General features: G+C 40.0%; 2 protein-coding genes across 2 annotated transcripts; both read right to left on the minus strand.

Moving 5' to 3' along the window:
• Positions 1 to 1,088: 1,088 nt before the first annotated feature.
• Positions 1,089 to 7,593, minus strand: LOC4331218 (plant intracellular Ras-group-related LRR protein 6-like). The gene is made up of 21 exons (NM_001417105.1): positions 7,360 to 7,593; positions 7,009 to 7,072; positions 6,753 to 6,889; positions 6,412 to 6,498; positions 6,128 to 6,203; positions 5,922 to 5,996; positions 5,754 to 5,823; positions 5,585 to 5,662; positions 5,440 to 5,500; positions 5,273 to 5,351; positions 4,491 to 4,581; positions 4,177 to 4,237; positions 4,004 to 4,074; positions 3,767 to 3,840; positions 3,304 to 3,441; positions 3,072 to 3,176; positions 2,431 to 2,555; positions 2,258 to 2,354; positions 2,037 to 2,111; positions 1,854 to 1,909; positions 1,089 to 1,545 (listed from the first exon to the last, which is right to left on the minus strand). Exons 1-21 carry the CDS (start codon positions 7,422 to 7,424, stop codon positions 1,470 to 1,472), a joined length of 1,761 nt encoding a protein of 586 aa, NP_001404034.1. The 5' UTR covers positions 7,425 to 7,593; the 3' UTR covers positions 1,089 to 1,469.
• Positions 7,594 to 8,461: 868 nt separating this feature from the next.
• On the minus strand, positions 8,462 to 10,784 carry LOC107276236 (uncharacterized). The gene is made up of 3 exons (XM_026023114.2): positions 10,603 to 10,784; positions 9,711 to 10,490; positions 8,462 to 9,183 (listed from the first exon to the last, which is right to left on the minus strand). The coding sequence occupies exons 1-3, from the start codon at positions 10,630 to 10,632 to the stop codon at positions 8,641 to 8,643; spliced, it is 1,353 nt and encodes a 450-aa protein (XP_025878899.1). The 5' UTR covers positions 10,633 to 10,784; the 3' UTR covers positions 8,462 to 8,640.
• Positions 10,785 to 17,905: the final 7,121 nt, after the last annotated feature.

The raw sequence follows: 17,905 nt of genomic DNA on the forward strand, positions 1-17,905 counted from the left end.
TGGAGGCCGGCCGGCAACTCGATCGGGCACGCACGGGGGAATTCGATTTGTTGATGATCGCCGACTTAAACCCTAAACTGAAAAGAGACCCAAAAGCTTCCGACATATCTCAAACGTGATTGGAATTTGAAAGAGACTCCAAGAAATCTTACAAGTCCATTGGCGTTAAGATACCAACACTTAACGTCGATTACCCTAAATATTATAGTATTGTTTTGGAAACGATTATTCGGCAAAGATAGTAAATTTCACTTGGTGCCGTGCGGCTGAAATTTTGCACACATACTGAGCTTTCCCTGTTCTGATCAAATAGATATGAAATAACTCTGCAGTCTGCACTACGGTCAAGCCCAGATCTTGCATACACACGGTTACAAACATGCTTGAGCTTATAGAGTTATCATGCATTCTCTGGGGTTTCTTAATCCATTATATTATCTAAAAAGAATAGCGACAAAAATAACAGTGGAAGTTTACATTCTAATTTTTCCCAAATTCAGACAATGGAAACTGAATACAGATTCAATCTGGTACAGAAGGGGAAATTTGGTAGGGGTAGCAAACTGAACACACTATCAAAGTCGAGTACAGATTCAGACAATAGTGAAATGTTCCAGTCCCTCAAAAAAAAAAGAACCATTCCAAATTAATTGAATGGCAAAGCAGCTAAGACCGGAAGTGAATTATATCAGAGGAAGAAGCCATCTCCAATAATAATCCCTCCGTCATCGGTGCATGTGTGACTTGCAAGTTACTGACGGGCAGGACAGGAGAAGAGAGGAGCTGCTTACGTTGCGGATACGGCGACTACCCTTGTTCTTCATGGTTATTACTCGTTTCGATCAATGCGGGCACCGATGGATTGGATGCTTTGCAAGGAATCCGATTGCTGATCACCTGCTGACCTAATCCTGATTATGTATCCATGGACTTATAAGCCGTAATCTTAATAACTGAAGGGAGAAGAGCTCCATGTCGATTACAGAACCAAAAGCCTTACGATATCTCAAACGTGACGGGAAGAGACTCAAAAGAATTCTCAAACGAAAAAGGAATCCAGTGGCGTTAACATTAACATACCAGCACTCCACATCCAATAATATTTTTTTTTATTCTTTAGGAACGGCTTCTTTGGCAAGAAACAAAGTTTCACTTGTGGCGGCAGATTTTTTTTCACACGTGCGGGACTTCCAGTGTCAAAATACTACAACATAACCGAATTCTGATCTGCTGTATACTGCATACAAGGTTGGTTATACACAAGCTGAGAAGCTTTCAGTGTGACAGCAATCCGCGGATAAAATGAGGAGAATGATAACGATCACCAAGAAGATAGCCAAGCAAAAATTACATCAATCAAGGAAAAAACAATTTGGGGATAAATGGACTCCAGGAAAAGGTAACTGCAGTTCGAGAGGGCCGAACTGATCAATAAACATCATGCAGCATACATTAATTCCCACCAGAATTTATTCAGCAGGTAGCTTTTCTTTGAGATACTTCAGAATTGCTTTCGTTCCTCGCTCCAGCAGAGTCCGCCGTATGCTGCAGACGAAATCAACAGGAAGTTCAGTGATTTTTCTGCCGGTGCATGTCTGAACTGCAACTTTCTTTTTTTTTTCCCTTTCATATTCTAAATATGCCCTGAGAAAATTATGGCATTACGATGGTTTCCATTTTAATGTTCTTTCACATGTAGTTCCGAATTATATGGTGAGCACTGCAGAATCCTATGGTTATGCACGATATAAAATCGGTAGCAGCACAGGTCTACATGGTTCCATGTGAGTTGGGTTTCTATTTCAATGTATGCATGCATGCAATGGGCTCAACAATTTGTTCCTACTTCTTACCTCCTGAGGGGATTTCCATCAAGTTTCAAGACTTGCAGGTTAGGCTCAAGCAAACCCTGCTCAAAATAGTGTCCACAAGAAGATTAGAGATTTCAGTGAGTTTGAGAATCGTACAACTTCAAAACAGTACTTTCAGTTGATGTCGGTGCATCCGATACATCATCATTAAAGCCAATAACTTACCAGCTCAGGTGGGAGTGTTGTTATATTGTTGTCCGACAGATCAAGCTCAATCAAAGAAGTTAAATCTTTGATACCCTGTGTAAGTGCAACGGATTTTGCATAAGCAAATAAAAAGGGCGCACGTGCCATTCAAAACTTTCTAAATGCACCTGGGAATGTGAAAAGCATTTATAGAAAGAGGGGGAAAATCATATTCCTTAAATAGAGAACCAAGTGTTTACCTCTGGCACAGATGTAAGATAATTCTGACTCAGATCAAGAATTCGCAGCAGTTTTAAGCCCAATAAACTATCAGGAAATCCATGGAGTTTCATTCGTCTGCTCATATATAGAGAAAAATAAATAAGCTTCCATAGAACACTCCATAGCTTAGATGTTTTGCATATGTTACAACCTTAGGTAGAGTTCCTTTAGGTGAGGTAATTTCGAAACCGCAGAGGGTTCAGGTAGAGAAGAAGCACTGCCACTTAAATCTAGTACTTCAAGTTTAGACAGGGCCTCAAGATCAGTAGCCAATATCTGCAGGAAAAACAAGTGTGTTACAATATCACAGATTAGCATGCAGATTCGAAGTATGTCAGCTATATATAAATAATCACTCTTTTGGTAATGTGTCATTCCAACTCTTGAAAGTAGGAACAAGAAATACATGCAGCACATTACCCCCACACACCCACCCCCCCCCCCCCCAAAAAAAAAAAATCTTGTCTAAGATGTCTTGGCACATGAGAAAACATTAACTGTAAACATGGTATTAAAGCTAAGAAAGAAACAATGTGACAATCCCTAAAAAAATGTAAAATGACTTGTGTCTAAACATAATAGGCTAGATGGCTTATAATTATGTCAAGTCTTTATCCATGTTGCCTCTGCACCCTGTAGTTCAATTCTTCTAAGTGTTGTAACAGCTAAACCATCAACTTCTTCAATTTCAATAATCAACGTTGATTAACTTCCAGAGATTAACCCATCAGGGAATCATGATCCAATACCAAGAAATTTGCAAAAGAAAAGATATGAAGACCATGACATTACCTCTGCCAAAGGATTGTTGTCTAGCTTTAACAAAGAAAGGCTGGCAAGGGAGGAGAATACGGTGCCAGGCCACCTTTTAATTTTGTTGTTAGACAAAATCAAAGACTGAAAAAAATGGTAGATTAAAAAGAGTAAGGAGTTATATCGAAACACTTTTATCTCACACATACAATGGAATTGATCAATTGAAGTATAACAACATCAATATTATATCTGTAATTCAGAAACTCACTTGAAGTGACGAGCATAATGACAACTCGTTTGGCAGATCTTCTATTGAATTCTTAGAAAGATCTAGTTTCATCACATCATTTGTCTCCCAAGCTGCAGGTGGTACACTGGTCACACCAAGACCACTCAAGTCCAGTTCCTGATATTGCACCAAGTTAGGGGCTATTGTGGAAAAAATGAAACGATCATTGGTTATTCCATGAGGCTCCATAAGATCCAATGACCAAGATATTTTATTCTTGCATTGGTAGTCATGAGAATACATTGAAAAAGTCGACAAGTTTTTGTAAAAATACAGGAAACATGGCAGATAGAAACACACAAATCAGTTACTCTTTTGGCATGAATGAGACAATCCATGAATGGCAAATACCACATGTGGGTGAATTAGCTCCTTTTAAAAAAGACATAAAAAGAGATCTATCTTATGATATACAAATATGCTGTCGAAATAATTAAAGTACCTTAGAAGATAAAGACAATCTTCTTGCTGCAGCAATTTGATCATCTTTTGTTGGAGTGCTTCCAGATCCTGATGCTGCACAGGAAATATGTTGAGCTTTCGAGTGATCATGGATAATGGTTCTCAAATCAGAAAAAAAACAGGAGACGTGGCAAAGCTTGAAGCAGATAATGTGCACTACAAATACATCATTATGAACAATAAAATGCATGGATATTGATTTTGTGTTTTTGGTTACCTCCTTCATCAGATGAAAGCCGACTGCGCAGATACTTTAATAATGCTGTTGTTGGTCCAGAAACCAAGGAACTGGTAACCAAAATGGAACACTGTATTATTATGTTGGCAGTTCTGTTTAGAATCCTGACAACCTCTTTGTGAAAAACTAGGACAATGGCATGGGCATCATACCTCCGAAGTGTCCTCATAGGATTACCAGTAAGCAGAAGCTTTCTTAGGGTTGTCATAGTACCTTGAATATAGCATGCCGAAGCATATGTGAGTGTCCATAGTTTCGAAAGTTCATTAAGATAGTAGCACACTTGCATAGAGCATGCTAAGTTTTCAAAGCAGATACCCCATGGAAAAAAAGAATCAGCCCTATGATCTATCCAACACATAGAGATGCATGCAATCATTTCATATCATAAAATTTCAGCTAACCAAATAGGAAAATAACAAAAGTGGCATCATCGAGAGGAGCATTGCACAGCAGAAAAACCAACCTAGTTCAGCAGGCAGACCAGATAATGAGTTGTTTGATAGATCAAGGAAAGAGAGCTTGAGTCTACAAGCCCCGACAGGATACTCCTTTAGCTGGAAAAGTGACATATTATCAGAAAATAATAAAAAAAACAGAAATGAACTTATTTCTTCTGTAATGTTCTGTTAATTCTAGCAGGATTGGTTGCAGAAGTTAAGCTCAATGTTACAACATGAGAAGTTTGTTGTTGTCTAATAAAGTGGTTTTGGGGATCAATATTTACATCAAATATTCTGAACAACACTGTTCCACCATTCCTTCCGAACATGTAAGTAACTGAGTTAATAAGAACTCAAAATATATCATAGCGCCATCCCTCTAACAAAACAGACAGGATTAGACAAGCCTATAGATGGTGGGAGTGACTATGGTAAATCACATGCAGTTTACATACACTATTAATGAAGCTCTTGGGATTTGGGAAGTGGGAAAATGTTAAGGGAGCGAAACATTCATGAAATTTTCTGGACTGGAGTGTATCCTAGCCATCCCGAGATGATCCTTTTTTCTCAAAAACCATCCCAAGATAGTCATAAGCAAAAAAGCCTCATGTTAGAATAAACAAATGATGTACTAAAATTTTGAGCCACACAGCTACAGATTTGATGTCCCAGCAACAAAGAAATCAAATCAAGAGCCTTTCTCCCAGTATCTTCAGATTTTAAAATGGTGCAGAATAACAAGAGTCAGGGGAATAATAGACTATTAAATTGGCAGTATCTGTGAAAATAAATGGAGTAAGACCTGGTTAGAGTGTAGATCAAGTATTCCCAAGTTCGATAGCATGCCAATATCCTCTGGTATGGATGTCAACAAGTTATTTCTGGAACATAAAAGTACAAATAGAGTGAACTTGTGCTGTTTAAAAATAAGAGCATGGTAAAGAAGTTTGTCCAAAATAGATAACCAACCCCATATAAAACTCTGCTAGAGAAGAGCAATCTTTTATGGAAGGAGGAATCAGGGTTATTTCTACATAACAAAAGTAGAAAGCCATCAATACAGATAAAAATGAATAATAAAGAGCTAGCATATGCGATAGTATGGTAGACTAACTGTTCTGATGCAGGTCCAGACGAATTAGCTTTGACAGTGCACCAATACCATCCGGGATGGCTGTCAGTAGATTCTTTGCTGTACAGGTTTGAATGTTAATCTCAGGTAGAAACTCAAGGATATCACATAGGTTCGACATTATTTTTGGTACTGTGGCTGTGTGGCATACCAGCATTCATCTCTGTAAGCATTGTCCATGACATAAACATCTTGTCTGATAGCGTCACGAGCTTGTTACCCTGACATTTTGCAGTAATTGGAGTTTTCAAGAACAAAAGAAATGCAGCACGAAAATATGATAAATCCAGCTTTGACATTCTCTATAAGGAGTATATACCTCTAGATTCAATCTGAATAACTTGGAACAGCCAGCAAGTTCATCTGGCAGTACGGATATAGTGTTGTTTGACGCCTACAGGTAGGGCATTACATTATATTTAGGACAGAGGATGAAGAGGGAAGCTATAAAGATGAGCTGTATATATCTTCATCAAACAAAGAAACCTTATGGAGAAAATAAGGAATACATCGATGGTGGCTTACATTGAGTTCTGACAACTCCAGGCATCTGGCAAGACTAACTGGGAGATCTGTAAGGCAATTATTTGAGCAGTCAACCCTGGCAACAACAATGCATCAACTTACATGAATATAATCATACATAGTCTCAAACATTGCTTCTTGTATTTAGGCGTCATACTAATTGTCAACATCATAACATCTAAAATATGTGACAGATGGTTTTAGAAATATGAATAGCCAAATTTTGAGCTTGTTTTAACAGTACATTAATGAAATCAATTAGAAAAGGGACATAGAAGACATACTTGACTAAAGCGGTCGCAAAACCAATCTCTTCGGGAAAAGCGTTTATTTGATTAGAAGATACATCCAACGATTTTAGCAAAGGAAGGCTGCATGGAAAAGAGCCATAAAAAAGTTCAGATGATATTAGTGGTCCACGGTTAACAATGGAAATTACTCCCTCCTGTCACAAAAACCATGCCTGCAAACTTGACCAGTAATCTCTATCGAAAAACAGTTGAAAATCTTGATAGAATGATAATATTATGAAACTGGTTTTGAAGGCAGTGACTTCAAACATGTCCACAAACGATATGTTTCCATGACCGGAGGGAGTAGTAAATAAGGATAGTCCAGTACATACTCTCCAATAGCTGCGGGGAGGGAAGAAATATTGTTGTGACTAATGTTTAATACAACGAGCGAAGACAAATTTCTGAGGTCTTCACGCAACACCTCAAGGTTGTTATGAGCCAATATGAGCTTCTGAAGGTCAACTCCCTGAATTACAAAAGGAAAAAAACAGAAACAGAAACAAATTTGATTGGCGTTGCTTGATATCCCTTGTTTATGCAGCATGTAGGGAAATAGTCATACAGGAAGGGGGCGAATCGATTTACCTCCCACCATTTCTCATCCTGAGCCCCCGTGTCCAAGTTGTTGTACACCTCCTTGGGTACCTCCCTGGCAGAACAGGCAGAGGTGTGGCGTCAGCGAGACATCAAGAACAAGAAGAGCGAAGCTGTGTGCGCGCGCGCTGGAATCGATTAACCCATGGTCCCCTAGTACACCGGCCATAATCAGACAATGCAATGCAGTAAACTGATGTGAGAAGCAGGTGAAGGCGTCATGGCGGGAAGGGATTGGATTGCGTCGCGTCCGAGCAGTGGGCGGCGGCTACAGACTAGGAGAGATCATCGTCCATGTCGCCGATGGCGATCCAACCGAGCGAGCAGAGAGAGACAATGCACCTGAGGGATCGATTGGAGAGGTTGAGGGAGCCCGACTCCCTGGCGGATTTGAGCACCCGCTCCATGCAAGCAGAAGCAAGCAGCCTCCGGCCTCAGATCGCCATCGCCGGAGACCTGATCTGATCTGCTGCACCAGCAGGCAGAGGCAGCACGAGCCTACCCACGAAGAAGACTAGAAGAGAGATCATCAACTTAGCAAGGACGGAGAGCTCAAACAAATCGAGATGAGATCTTGTTTTCTTTTTTTTTTCTTTTTCTCCTCTCTTCTTTGGCCACACACACAATGGAGCGAGAAATTAATTAAATTAAAAGGAAAAAAAAACAGTATTAGTCAGGCCCACTAATCCTGTTGGGCCAAAATCAACATTGAGGCCCAACGTCTATGTGATTTGGACCTTGGGGTGAACAAATCAAGGAATAAGTTCACTTTAGGTTCCTTAATATGTCGGCAAGTCTAAAATTCATCCTGTATTCTGAAAAAAAAAGTTACTTTAAAACAATCATATTAATACATTTTTACTTTTTACTAATATTCAATTAATCACGTGCTAATGGATAACACTGTTTTTTGTGTTGAAGTACTTTCCCAACTTCTACAGAGTTTTCTATAGAAAAGTTATTTTTGAAAAATATATTAATCTATTTTTCAAGGTTTTTAATACTTAATTAATCATATTCTAATAGATTTCGTGACGCACTTTCTCAACTGTTACTCCCTCGACTTCCTCACGTACCCTTCCTAAACGATTAAACGGTGCGGTTTTTACACAAATTTTCTATTAAAAAGGTTCTTTTAAAAATCATATTAATTTTTTTTAAAAAAATTTAAACTAGTACTACATCCGTTTCAGGTTATAAGACTTTATAGCATTGCACATATTTATATAGATGTTAATGAATCTAGGCACACATATATATGAATGTAAACAATGCTATAAAGTCTTATAATATGAAACGGAGGAATTACTTAATTAATCCCAAGCTAATGGATAACACCGTTATTGGTGTGGAACGCAGACAACCGCAGAGGCAGCTCGTCCAATGAAGTGTACTACATACAAGTATACAACATCATAATTTCTCCCCAAAACAGTTATTTCTCCGATGCAACATTTGCAGGTATACCATCTCTTTTTTTGCATACGTGCACAATGCTGGTGCACATTATACATAACACAAGCTGGTTCCACGATGCTACTTGACAAAAGCAAAGAACAAAACAAGAGTTTAAACACACCGAAACAGGTAAAATGGTCTTTAATTATTGATTTTCAAATCGAACTAAGACCGGAAATGAATGACATCCGGGCAGCCGATTCCCAATCCCTCTGCAATAATCTGATTCTTGAGCAACTCCCTCTTCTCCATCGTACACGGATATCTTGACGGGGAAACCTTCATCTTGATCTTAGGATCCAGATCACCGCAATTCTCACAGACCTTCCTGTCATATAGGGATACCTCCTCTAGATTAACTGCCACTTCCATCACACGCCTAACGAATCCCACCAAGTTGTCGTCGGGTTGGAAGCCATAGATGGTGACCTTAGATAGGTTCTCGTGCCTGAAACCATCAGGTGCAGATGATTCCCAATCTACAACTGTTTTGTCACCATAACCCTCCTCCCTCCTGTCCTCTTCAGTTTTCATGTTGCACCAACGATCCCATATTGTAATGCATATCTCCTTTAGGGAGGGTGCAGCTTCAAGAATGAACATTGTCCAATCAATGTTGCATCCTTCAGGAACATCAACGAGACTCACACGCTGCAGCTTGTGGAACACAGGCCCTAGTAGCTTTGGGCATTCTGGACGAACCCAAATCTGCAACATGAGGGTAACCTAAATTAATTCAGAATGCTTACACGCTTCAGAATTAATATGCTTTTTGGTTTTATTTCTCTATTTTGGGCTTTATTCTAAAGCCAGATCAGTAAGGTTGATCTTCCATGTAAACAAATACTCCCTCCGTATTTTAATGCATGACACCGTTGACTTTTTAATCAACATTTGACAATTCGTCTTATTCAAAATTTTTGTGTAAATATAAAAATATTTATATAATGCTTAAAGAACATTTGATAATAAATCAAGTCACGATAAAATAAATGATAATAACATAATTTTTTTAAATAAAACGAATGGTCAAATGTTAATTAAAAAGTCAACATCGTTATACATTAAAATACGGAGGGAGTATGAAACAAAGCGTAAGCATAAAAATGACCGGAACAGCAAGCAGCTAGCTAGTACCTTTTCGCTTTCAAAATTCAGGAGCAGGTCGCTTATGGAGGTGACGGTAGAAAGGAGCTGACTCAACTAGTGAGGCTTAGACTTGAAAGCAGTGGGACATCCCCAAAAGACAAGGGGTCCCCGTGACAGTCCCAATGAACATAGGCCATATGTCTAAGCTTTGGTAGGCACTTGAGCTCAACAAACTCAAAATCCCCATAGTTGATGTCAAGCTCAACAAGTTGCGGGTGCTCTATCCGCAGCACGGCCGGGTCATCTTGGTTGAGACAAGAGAACAAACGCAGATGCTTCAACTGTTTACATGTGGTGAGCAGGTTGGGGATGTCAGGTTCAGCGAAATGCAAGTGTTGTAGCTGCAGGCGTGTGAGGCCAGCAAACGCATCTGGAAAAGCAGCTAGAAAAGTTCTGAACTGCTTGCCAAAGCAGAGCATGTGAGTTTCTTCGCAACAGCCTCCTTGCTTCTCGGTTAGGATTGTGAACTCAAGAGTCTCGAGGTTGTAGGTGGACATGGCGTGTTGCACAGCTTTGCCGATGGTGAGGCAATCATAGTATCTCAAGTAGAATCGCAAGCTAAGTTGGCGAAGGGCGATCTGTTGACTCCTGAAGTTGAGTAATTTCTCTGTTGCACCAGCTAAAGCCTCATTCATCTGAACCACATCACTCAGTGTCAAAAGATCGGGTGCAATCTTATTGGGCGTGAAGGAATTGGCATCAACAACAATGCGGGAGAGCTCGGCAGGGAGCTTAGTCATCCTTTTGCAAAGGGTGCAAGCTCTGATGTCATCAGCCGTGTCCAGCCGCTCAAGAATGTTGAGAAGAACGTCATTAGGCAGAGTGGTGAGCCTATCCTTATCCTTTACAGAGTGGCAAGCTGGTTTCTACATTGAATTATCATTGCATTGCATTTAGTATTGCCGAAAAACTAAACTAACAAAGTGTAGGAGAATCAATCAAATCAATGCGAAGGAAGAGAAGAAAGAGGCTACTTACATTGCGGCGACCTTTCTTGTTCTTCGCCATTTGATACGAGGCTTATCAATATTGACTTGACTTGTTGTACAAGTGTCGGTGGGTGTTGTTTGGATACCGGGAACACCTCGCCTCTCTATCTATTTTATTTAGTTTAGAGAAAGAGAAATAAATAGGAATCCTATTCCAACAAACTGATTGCTTCTGGACCTCCTGCCGGCACCCAAACACAAACGAAATTGTTGTTGGAAGTCGATTCTATTTCGAAGAGACCTTTTACGGTGCTTGAAAGGTACCCAAGGTACCTCTCCTCAACTTAAACATCCACCGTTGATTCTCAAAGAGTATATTAGGAATTGGATTAACATAAATATGGGCAGTTTAGTAATTTTTCTTTAGCCATCGTGATTAACTGTTCTTTATCTTTGGTTATATCTTCCTGCAAGCTTGCACACATACCCCGACCTTCTTTTCACTGAGTTTTGAACGCTATATGATGGATGACTCCAATTTCAAAACTAGAATTTATACGTCCATCCATCTCTATTGTCTTTAGAAAGTAATCCATACAAAGAGATGGAGGGACATCGATCAATTTTTCATTTAGAAGTCTTTACAATCACTTGCAAATCTCATGTATATATATGGAAAGACGCGCGAATCAATTACCTAGTTCTAATCATCAATTATGTGGTCTTCAATTAGCATGTAGTTATACGATCTGCAAACACTAATCAAGTACTCCTAGGCATGTGCATTGGCACCAACGGACTGAAGACGTTATTGTCTCTCCGCGCTCCGGCCGGACCAAATTACATATCTAACATTTATGAAATATATAAACCAAATTACATATCTAACCTTTTCCTAGTAATACCTGGCCCACACTTTTAAGTATCTTTTCATAGGTACCTTCTACTGTGAATCGTTAGATTGGAAGTCATCAACGGATTTGGTGCACTCCAAGCACGGTAGAAAATCTACATAGCAAGTGGCGGCGCTCACCCCTCGAACTCCAAGGGACGTGGATGGGGATGGGTTGGGCTCAGTCTCCTTGCCTTTGGCCCAACACAATTAGTCGGCCTGCTGCCCAATAGAATCATCCGATCCGACGACAGGCGGCCGGGCCGACGTCCTCCTGCTCCGCCTCTTCAATTCACGCGCCACCATGTCGCGTCGCCGCCTGCCGGCTTCCGCGCTCGCCTAGCCGTACCCTGTTGTATTTACTTGTGATTCTTGTGATTTTGGATGTCCGGACTGTAAGAAGTATAATTTCTAATAAAATCCATCGCATTCGTCCCGGACACCCTGTCGTACCAGCCATTGGTTCTCCTCTCCCTCCCGTTCATGGAACGTGAGCGAAACCCTCTTCTTCCACGGGCAGTGAGCCCCGTTTGCCTACCACGCGCACGGCTGGATTCGAGGAAAAGGTGCCAACCCAAGTCGAAATATCAGCAAGTCGAGTTGAGTTCGTGTTCTAACTACAACCGTATCTAGTCAGAGCTTCTTTTTCTTCATGCATAACACTCGAGCCGTCAGGCAGGCAGGAGGTCGATCAAGCAACAACAGAGCAGGCATGCAGGATCACCCGCATCGCCCGATGAAGAATAAGAAATTAAGGTCACCGCCGCCACAACAACGTAAGCTAGCTGCCCTCTTCCTTCCTTCGAGTTGATTTGTTTGATTTTCGGCGACCTATACTATATCTGAATGCAATATTGCAACGGTAAATTGGTGATGCAACGTAGAAACCAGCTTGCAACCCCGTATAGAAGGATGATAGGCTCACCACCATGCCTAATAATGTTCACTCAACATCCTCGAGAGGCTAGACATGGGTGATGCCATAAGAACTTGCATCCTGTGCCAAGGATGCTAAGCTCCCTGCCGAGCTCCCCCGCATTGCTGTTCATGTCAATTCCTTATGACACTAGGTGAAACATCGCGCGTGCTGATGTGAGAGTTTACTATGATAACAATAAGTAAAAGTTGTTGGAATTAATGAATGGGCCTTAGCCCACTCGAAGATTAATTCTTTGGAAAAATCACAAAAGCCCACCTCATGGGATGGCATGCATGTGGAGTTTAGTACCACCTTGCTTATTCTAGGAGAGGGGGACCTCCTTAAAAGGAAGGATGCCCTCCTAGCCACTTGAAGCATGTGTGGTGGAGAGAAGAGGGGAAACACACGCGCGCGCTCGCTCGCCTCGCCGGGCCGGGTCGGCGGCGCGCGTGCACGACGTACGCGTCGAATGGTCCGACGAAAAATTGGCTCCTCACCCTTGCGCAGATGCAGCCTCCTTTTGCAGTTTTGTTTTGCTGCAAATTCGGATTAGTTTTGTTTTGCTGCAAATTCGGATTCGTTTTTGTTTTGGAAACGTTCCGAAAAATCCGGTGCGTGCAAACGGCGTGGAGTCCGGATAAGTTACGCGCGACTTATCCGGTTCGGTTACGCGCAGTAGAGATCGTGCGGGCGCCCTGATCAAGCGACCCTTCTCTATATAAACCGACTTGCCGTCTTCACGCAACACTTGCGAAAACAATCTAGGGTTTGTCTCCTACTCTGTACTGCGCCGTCGCTCGTAGACTACTCCATCCCGCTCGCCGGCGTGCACCGGCGATCGGGAGAGCAGGTCTCCGGAACCTCTGTCTTCGACGTTCTGCACCGGGAGAAGGCGGCAATAAGGTTTTTGGGAAGCGCTTCGCGCGACTGCTCCCTGTTCGTTCGCGACGGCTCGCCTTCCTCTTCGCTCGCGTGTTTCGTGCCTTCGTAGACACCTGCGAAAAGTTTCGACCAAGCAACCGGTCTTTCCGTCACCTCGGTACGTGTTCAATATGTTGCGCATATTTGATCTGTTCATGTTATACTGTGTAGTTTACATGTATAGATCTAATGATGCGTTCATGCTAGTTTTCATCTGTAATGTCATGATTTATTTATGGAATAGATTAAATCATTATATGTCTATAATCTCAACAAAAGTAATGTGTAAGATAGCTTAAACAACATTTGTTTACATAAGTTGATGTGATTTAAATTTAAATAGTACGTAGAATAATGATTCAAATATAAAACTAAGATGATGTGGCTTTACAGAGAACAAATTAAAATACGAAAGATAATTTAGACCATATGTCTAAGAGCTAAAAAAAATTGAGATGATGTTGCTTGATGAGAGAAGAAAAGAAGAAAGATAATTTGAACCATAGATTAATCATCTAAGGACTAAAAGCAATTTATGTAATATGACTTAATAAGAGAAAAGAAAAATAATATGAACTAAGTGAGTATGAACTATATAGATATATAGCATATTATAAAAAAAATGATGGAGAGATATATTAAAATATTATGTGGGTTTGATTTAACATGCTTACATTTTAAATCTCTAAAATTTAATAAATTATTAAATTATAGATAATATAACATGTTTGCATGATGCTTACATGTACCAGTTGACAGCGAGACGTCTGTGGTGACTTCGTCAATCTCAAGAATATGTCGGCCCAGTCTTCGAAGATGCTCATAGGGGTAGGGTTTGCGTGCGTGCGTTCATATGGGTGAGTGTGCGTGCGTTGCACTGAGTAATTCTCAAAAAAAATTGTTAGTGGATGATGATGTGACATCTTTGCATGTTAAGTTTTAGGAATTAGTAGGTTATAACTATATAGTAAGAGATGATTAAGTGGTGTGGTTCGGATGAATGACGTCGTGGCTAATGCAATAGACAAACTTCTCAACTCCAGGAGTCAACATATCATCCTTCGTCAACTTAGCTTGCGATTCTACCTGGGGTACTACGGTTGTCTTACCATCGGAAAAGCACTGCAACAAGCCATGTCCACATGCAATCTCAAAACTGCGAGTTCACAATCCTACCAGAGAAGGAATGAGACCCCTGTGAAGAAACGAACATGCTCTACATTTTTTTTGTGGAGGCTAACTTGTTTTCCTTGTTTCTGTTCCTGTTGTCGGCATAAATATAAATTAGCTGATTCCTGTAGGAACATAACCTCGGCATGGTGTTTCAGCATCACAGGCCAAACGACGGAGCCCTGCAATATTGAACGATGTCCAATATGATGCTTAAGATGAAAGCGTTGCTTGTGCATTTAATTGAAATAAGCATACAAGTTAGTTTTGTGTGTTTGTACTTCAAAGCCAGAAGTTTGTATGTTGGTAACAAACAATATAATCCGTCGATGGGATTGATGCAATGGCGTTACCAACAATAGAATTCGTCAATGACCGCGATGTGATGGTCTCAAATAATACCCAAGGTAAACACTAAAGCTAGGAGGCAGAAAGGTTCCATGGGCCGGTGCAAGCCAAAATCCCTACAAAGCATTCAAGCGAGATACTAGGTGTCCACCGAGTTCACAGTCCTAACTATGAAGTGAAACTGCTGAGCTCACAATCCTAACTGAAAAGCAAAACTACTCAGCTCACAATCCTAACTGAGAAGCAAACAGACCGTTATGAGAAACTGACATGCTCTAAACTCAAGAAAATGATAATACATTTACCATATGAGTCTTTAACGACACATATCACCTTCTCCAACCACGACATTGACAATTGCATTCATGTTGATCATCTGAGGACTATAGCTTTGATCAAACACCATTAGTCCTCTCTAATCGCAAGCAATCTCATGCATGGAAGTCATGTGGAGAACTTGATGAAGGAAGCCTGGAGCAAGATTGAAGGTGAACTAGTAGGATGGTTGCCATGACCAAGGTCGAGCATATGACGTGGATGAAGGAAATGATAAGTTTAGATGATGAAGGAACAATTAAGGTCATTGTGGGTATTTGACATCATGTTTTTGGTAAACAAATATAAAAAAAGGAAACATGACAATTTTGGATGGAATGATATTTCAATACTATGAACCAATTCTAATCTAACAAGGAGGAAACCTACATAACAATAAGATCAATGCTATAGAACTAAAATTGTGATATCTGAATGCTACAAAATCAAATTTGTTAAACTTTTAATGATTTTAGACATTGTACAAGTTTGTGAAATTGTTCCTTAGTTTGTAGCCTTTCACAAACAACAACTTTGTGGCTCTAAAACTATTCTATTACATGTGTCCATGAAAATTGTGTTTTGTATAGATTGGAGATATTCATTAGGTGAAAGATATATTTATATACAATATTTAGAAGCAGATAAAAATGTTGTTGTTCCAAGATAATTGATAATGGATATATATTTGGTTTTGGTATACTATGTGACACATGACAAAAATCCAACTGCTGAGTGTCACTATAAATTATTCCATTTACCATATGAAGTCACTTGACATTAAAATCGTCATATGATCTATTAAGGACCCAAGTAGATACATTATCAAAACAATTGAATGACTATATATTTTTTTTCTAAATTGGTCGGGTTCAACTTATCTTTATTTATCTCATACTAATATTATAGGTTTTATATAAAGTAAATTGCATCAGTAGTACAAGAACTTGGCAGGTGGGTGCGATTTAGTGCAACAACTTGAAAAATGTGCAGGCCGGTACATGAACTTGGCAATCAAGTGCATTTTGGTCAAAACGCTGTTACATATAAATGATTCAACATATTTTGTTTCTTCTATTATATTTGTTTCTTCTATTATAAGCATACTACTAGATTATTGGTCATGAGTACAATTGAATATGTTTGACTAATAAAATCACTTGGAAATTATGTTACAACCATTTTTATGCACTTAGTTTTAACGATTATTATATTTTTCGGTTTCAAATGACATACTATTTTTTAGTTTTAACGATCATTATATTTTTCGGTTTCAAATCAACATGCTACTTTTTATTATAAGCAAGCAAACTTGGACCATGATAGACGTCATTTTGATGGGTAGACAAACCTGGACCTTATGTTATGTTGCCATTTTGATTACTGTATCTCACTGAGTAGGCAACTATGATGGAGTATAATCTAATTTCTGTCGTGCTTTTTCTTTGGTTACTGTCCAATAATACTTTTTTTATTTATGTTGCAGTAAATTTTTCTTTGGTTAGTAATTCAATAATAAATGTCAAATAATACTTTTTTGTATTTATGTTGTAGTAAATTTTTCTTTGGTTAATAATTCAATAATAAACTTTAACGGTAAACAACTCAAGTAAAAGCTCAGCCTGTTCATACGCTGGTTGGGTTGGTTTAGTTGGTTCCGCAGCCGAACCAGCAACTGGATGGTTTTAGCCGGTTTGGGCTGGTTCTAGCAAATTTGAGGGATGCTGAGTTGGTGGGTTGGTTTGGGTGGTTGACCGGTTTAGACGGTTTGAGCCCGTTTAAATTGTTTATTAGAACTGCACAACTACACTAGCTACTACGATAGCTCTTATATCCACACTTTTATAATCTATCCTGAAAATTGAGAAGGAAGAAGCAATTGGCACTAAACTCGCAATGCAATGACCAATATATATACCTCATTTGCATGAAAGTTCTTGTCTAATGCTCTCTGTTTTGTACCAATCAATTCTGATACAACAGAAGGTTCAACCTCTAACACTGGCCATCCAGAATATTAAGATTTCTTTCACATACACAGATGAGCTGAGTTGGAGATTGGTTCATGGTTTACCTGAAAGTGTGAGAGGATGGAGCACCCGCTGCAATGCTGCACTAGGTTCGCCGCCTAGAGATCCGTCGCAAGGTTGCCTACCAGGGAGGCAGGAACAGCTTCCCTGAGCCCAATTTCTACCGCGCCGCCGCCGCCGCACGCTCGCACGAGGGTTTCGATGGGAGTATCAAATTGGGATGGGTTATATAGTTTCGCTGGTTCTATCTCTCCCTGAACACAACCCATGTGATGCTTTAATAGTTTTGACCTAAAAACCGATGAAGCTGGTAAAATCGCTAAGAACGGGTTGGTCCAGTTTGGGTTCGCGATTTGTGCTGAGTTCGCTTGACCTGTGAACAGGCTGAGTAAAAGCCATATCACAATTTCCTGGTAAAATGCTAGAATCTTGGCCACTGCTTCACAATTCTGTACACTCCTATTCATGTCCAAACATTCATGTTGTGTTTTAATTGTTGTTGTTGTTGCTGATTTAATTTTGTCCTTGAATTTGGTGTGTTTTAATTGTTGTTGCTGTTACTGATTTAATTTTGTCCTTGAATCTATTTGTAGAGGAGATGCTCAACCTGGGGGGCCTTTCTTCAAAGGCAAAGGCCTGGGAGAAGCGAGGTTAGTCACTTATTCAGTTCCTGCTTATTTTCCTTTTAATGGTCACATGTTTTCTGCCCTCACCGCCCTTTATCCGCTATCCGCAGTGAAGAAGCTGAACATCAGTA

Source organism: Oryza sativa, chromosome 2 (genome assembly GCF_034140825.1).
Source record: "Oryza sativa Japonica Group chromosome 2, ASM3414082v1".
Taxonomy (NCBI): domain Eukaryota; kingdom Viridiplantae; phylum Streptophyta; class Magnoliopsida; order Poales; family Poaceae; genus Oryza; species Oryza sativa.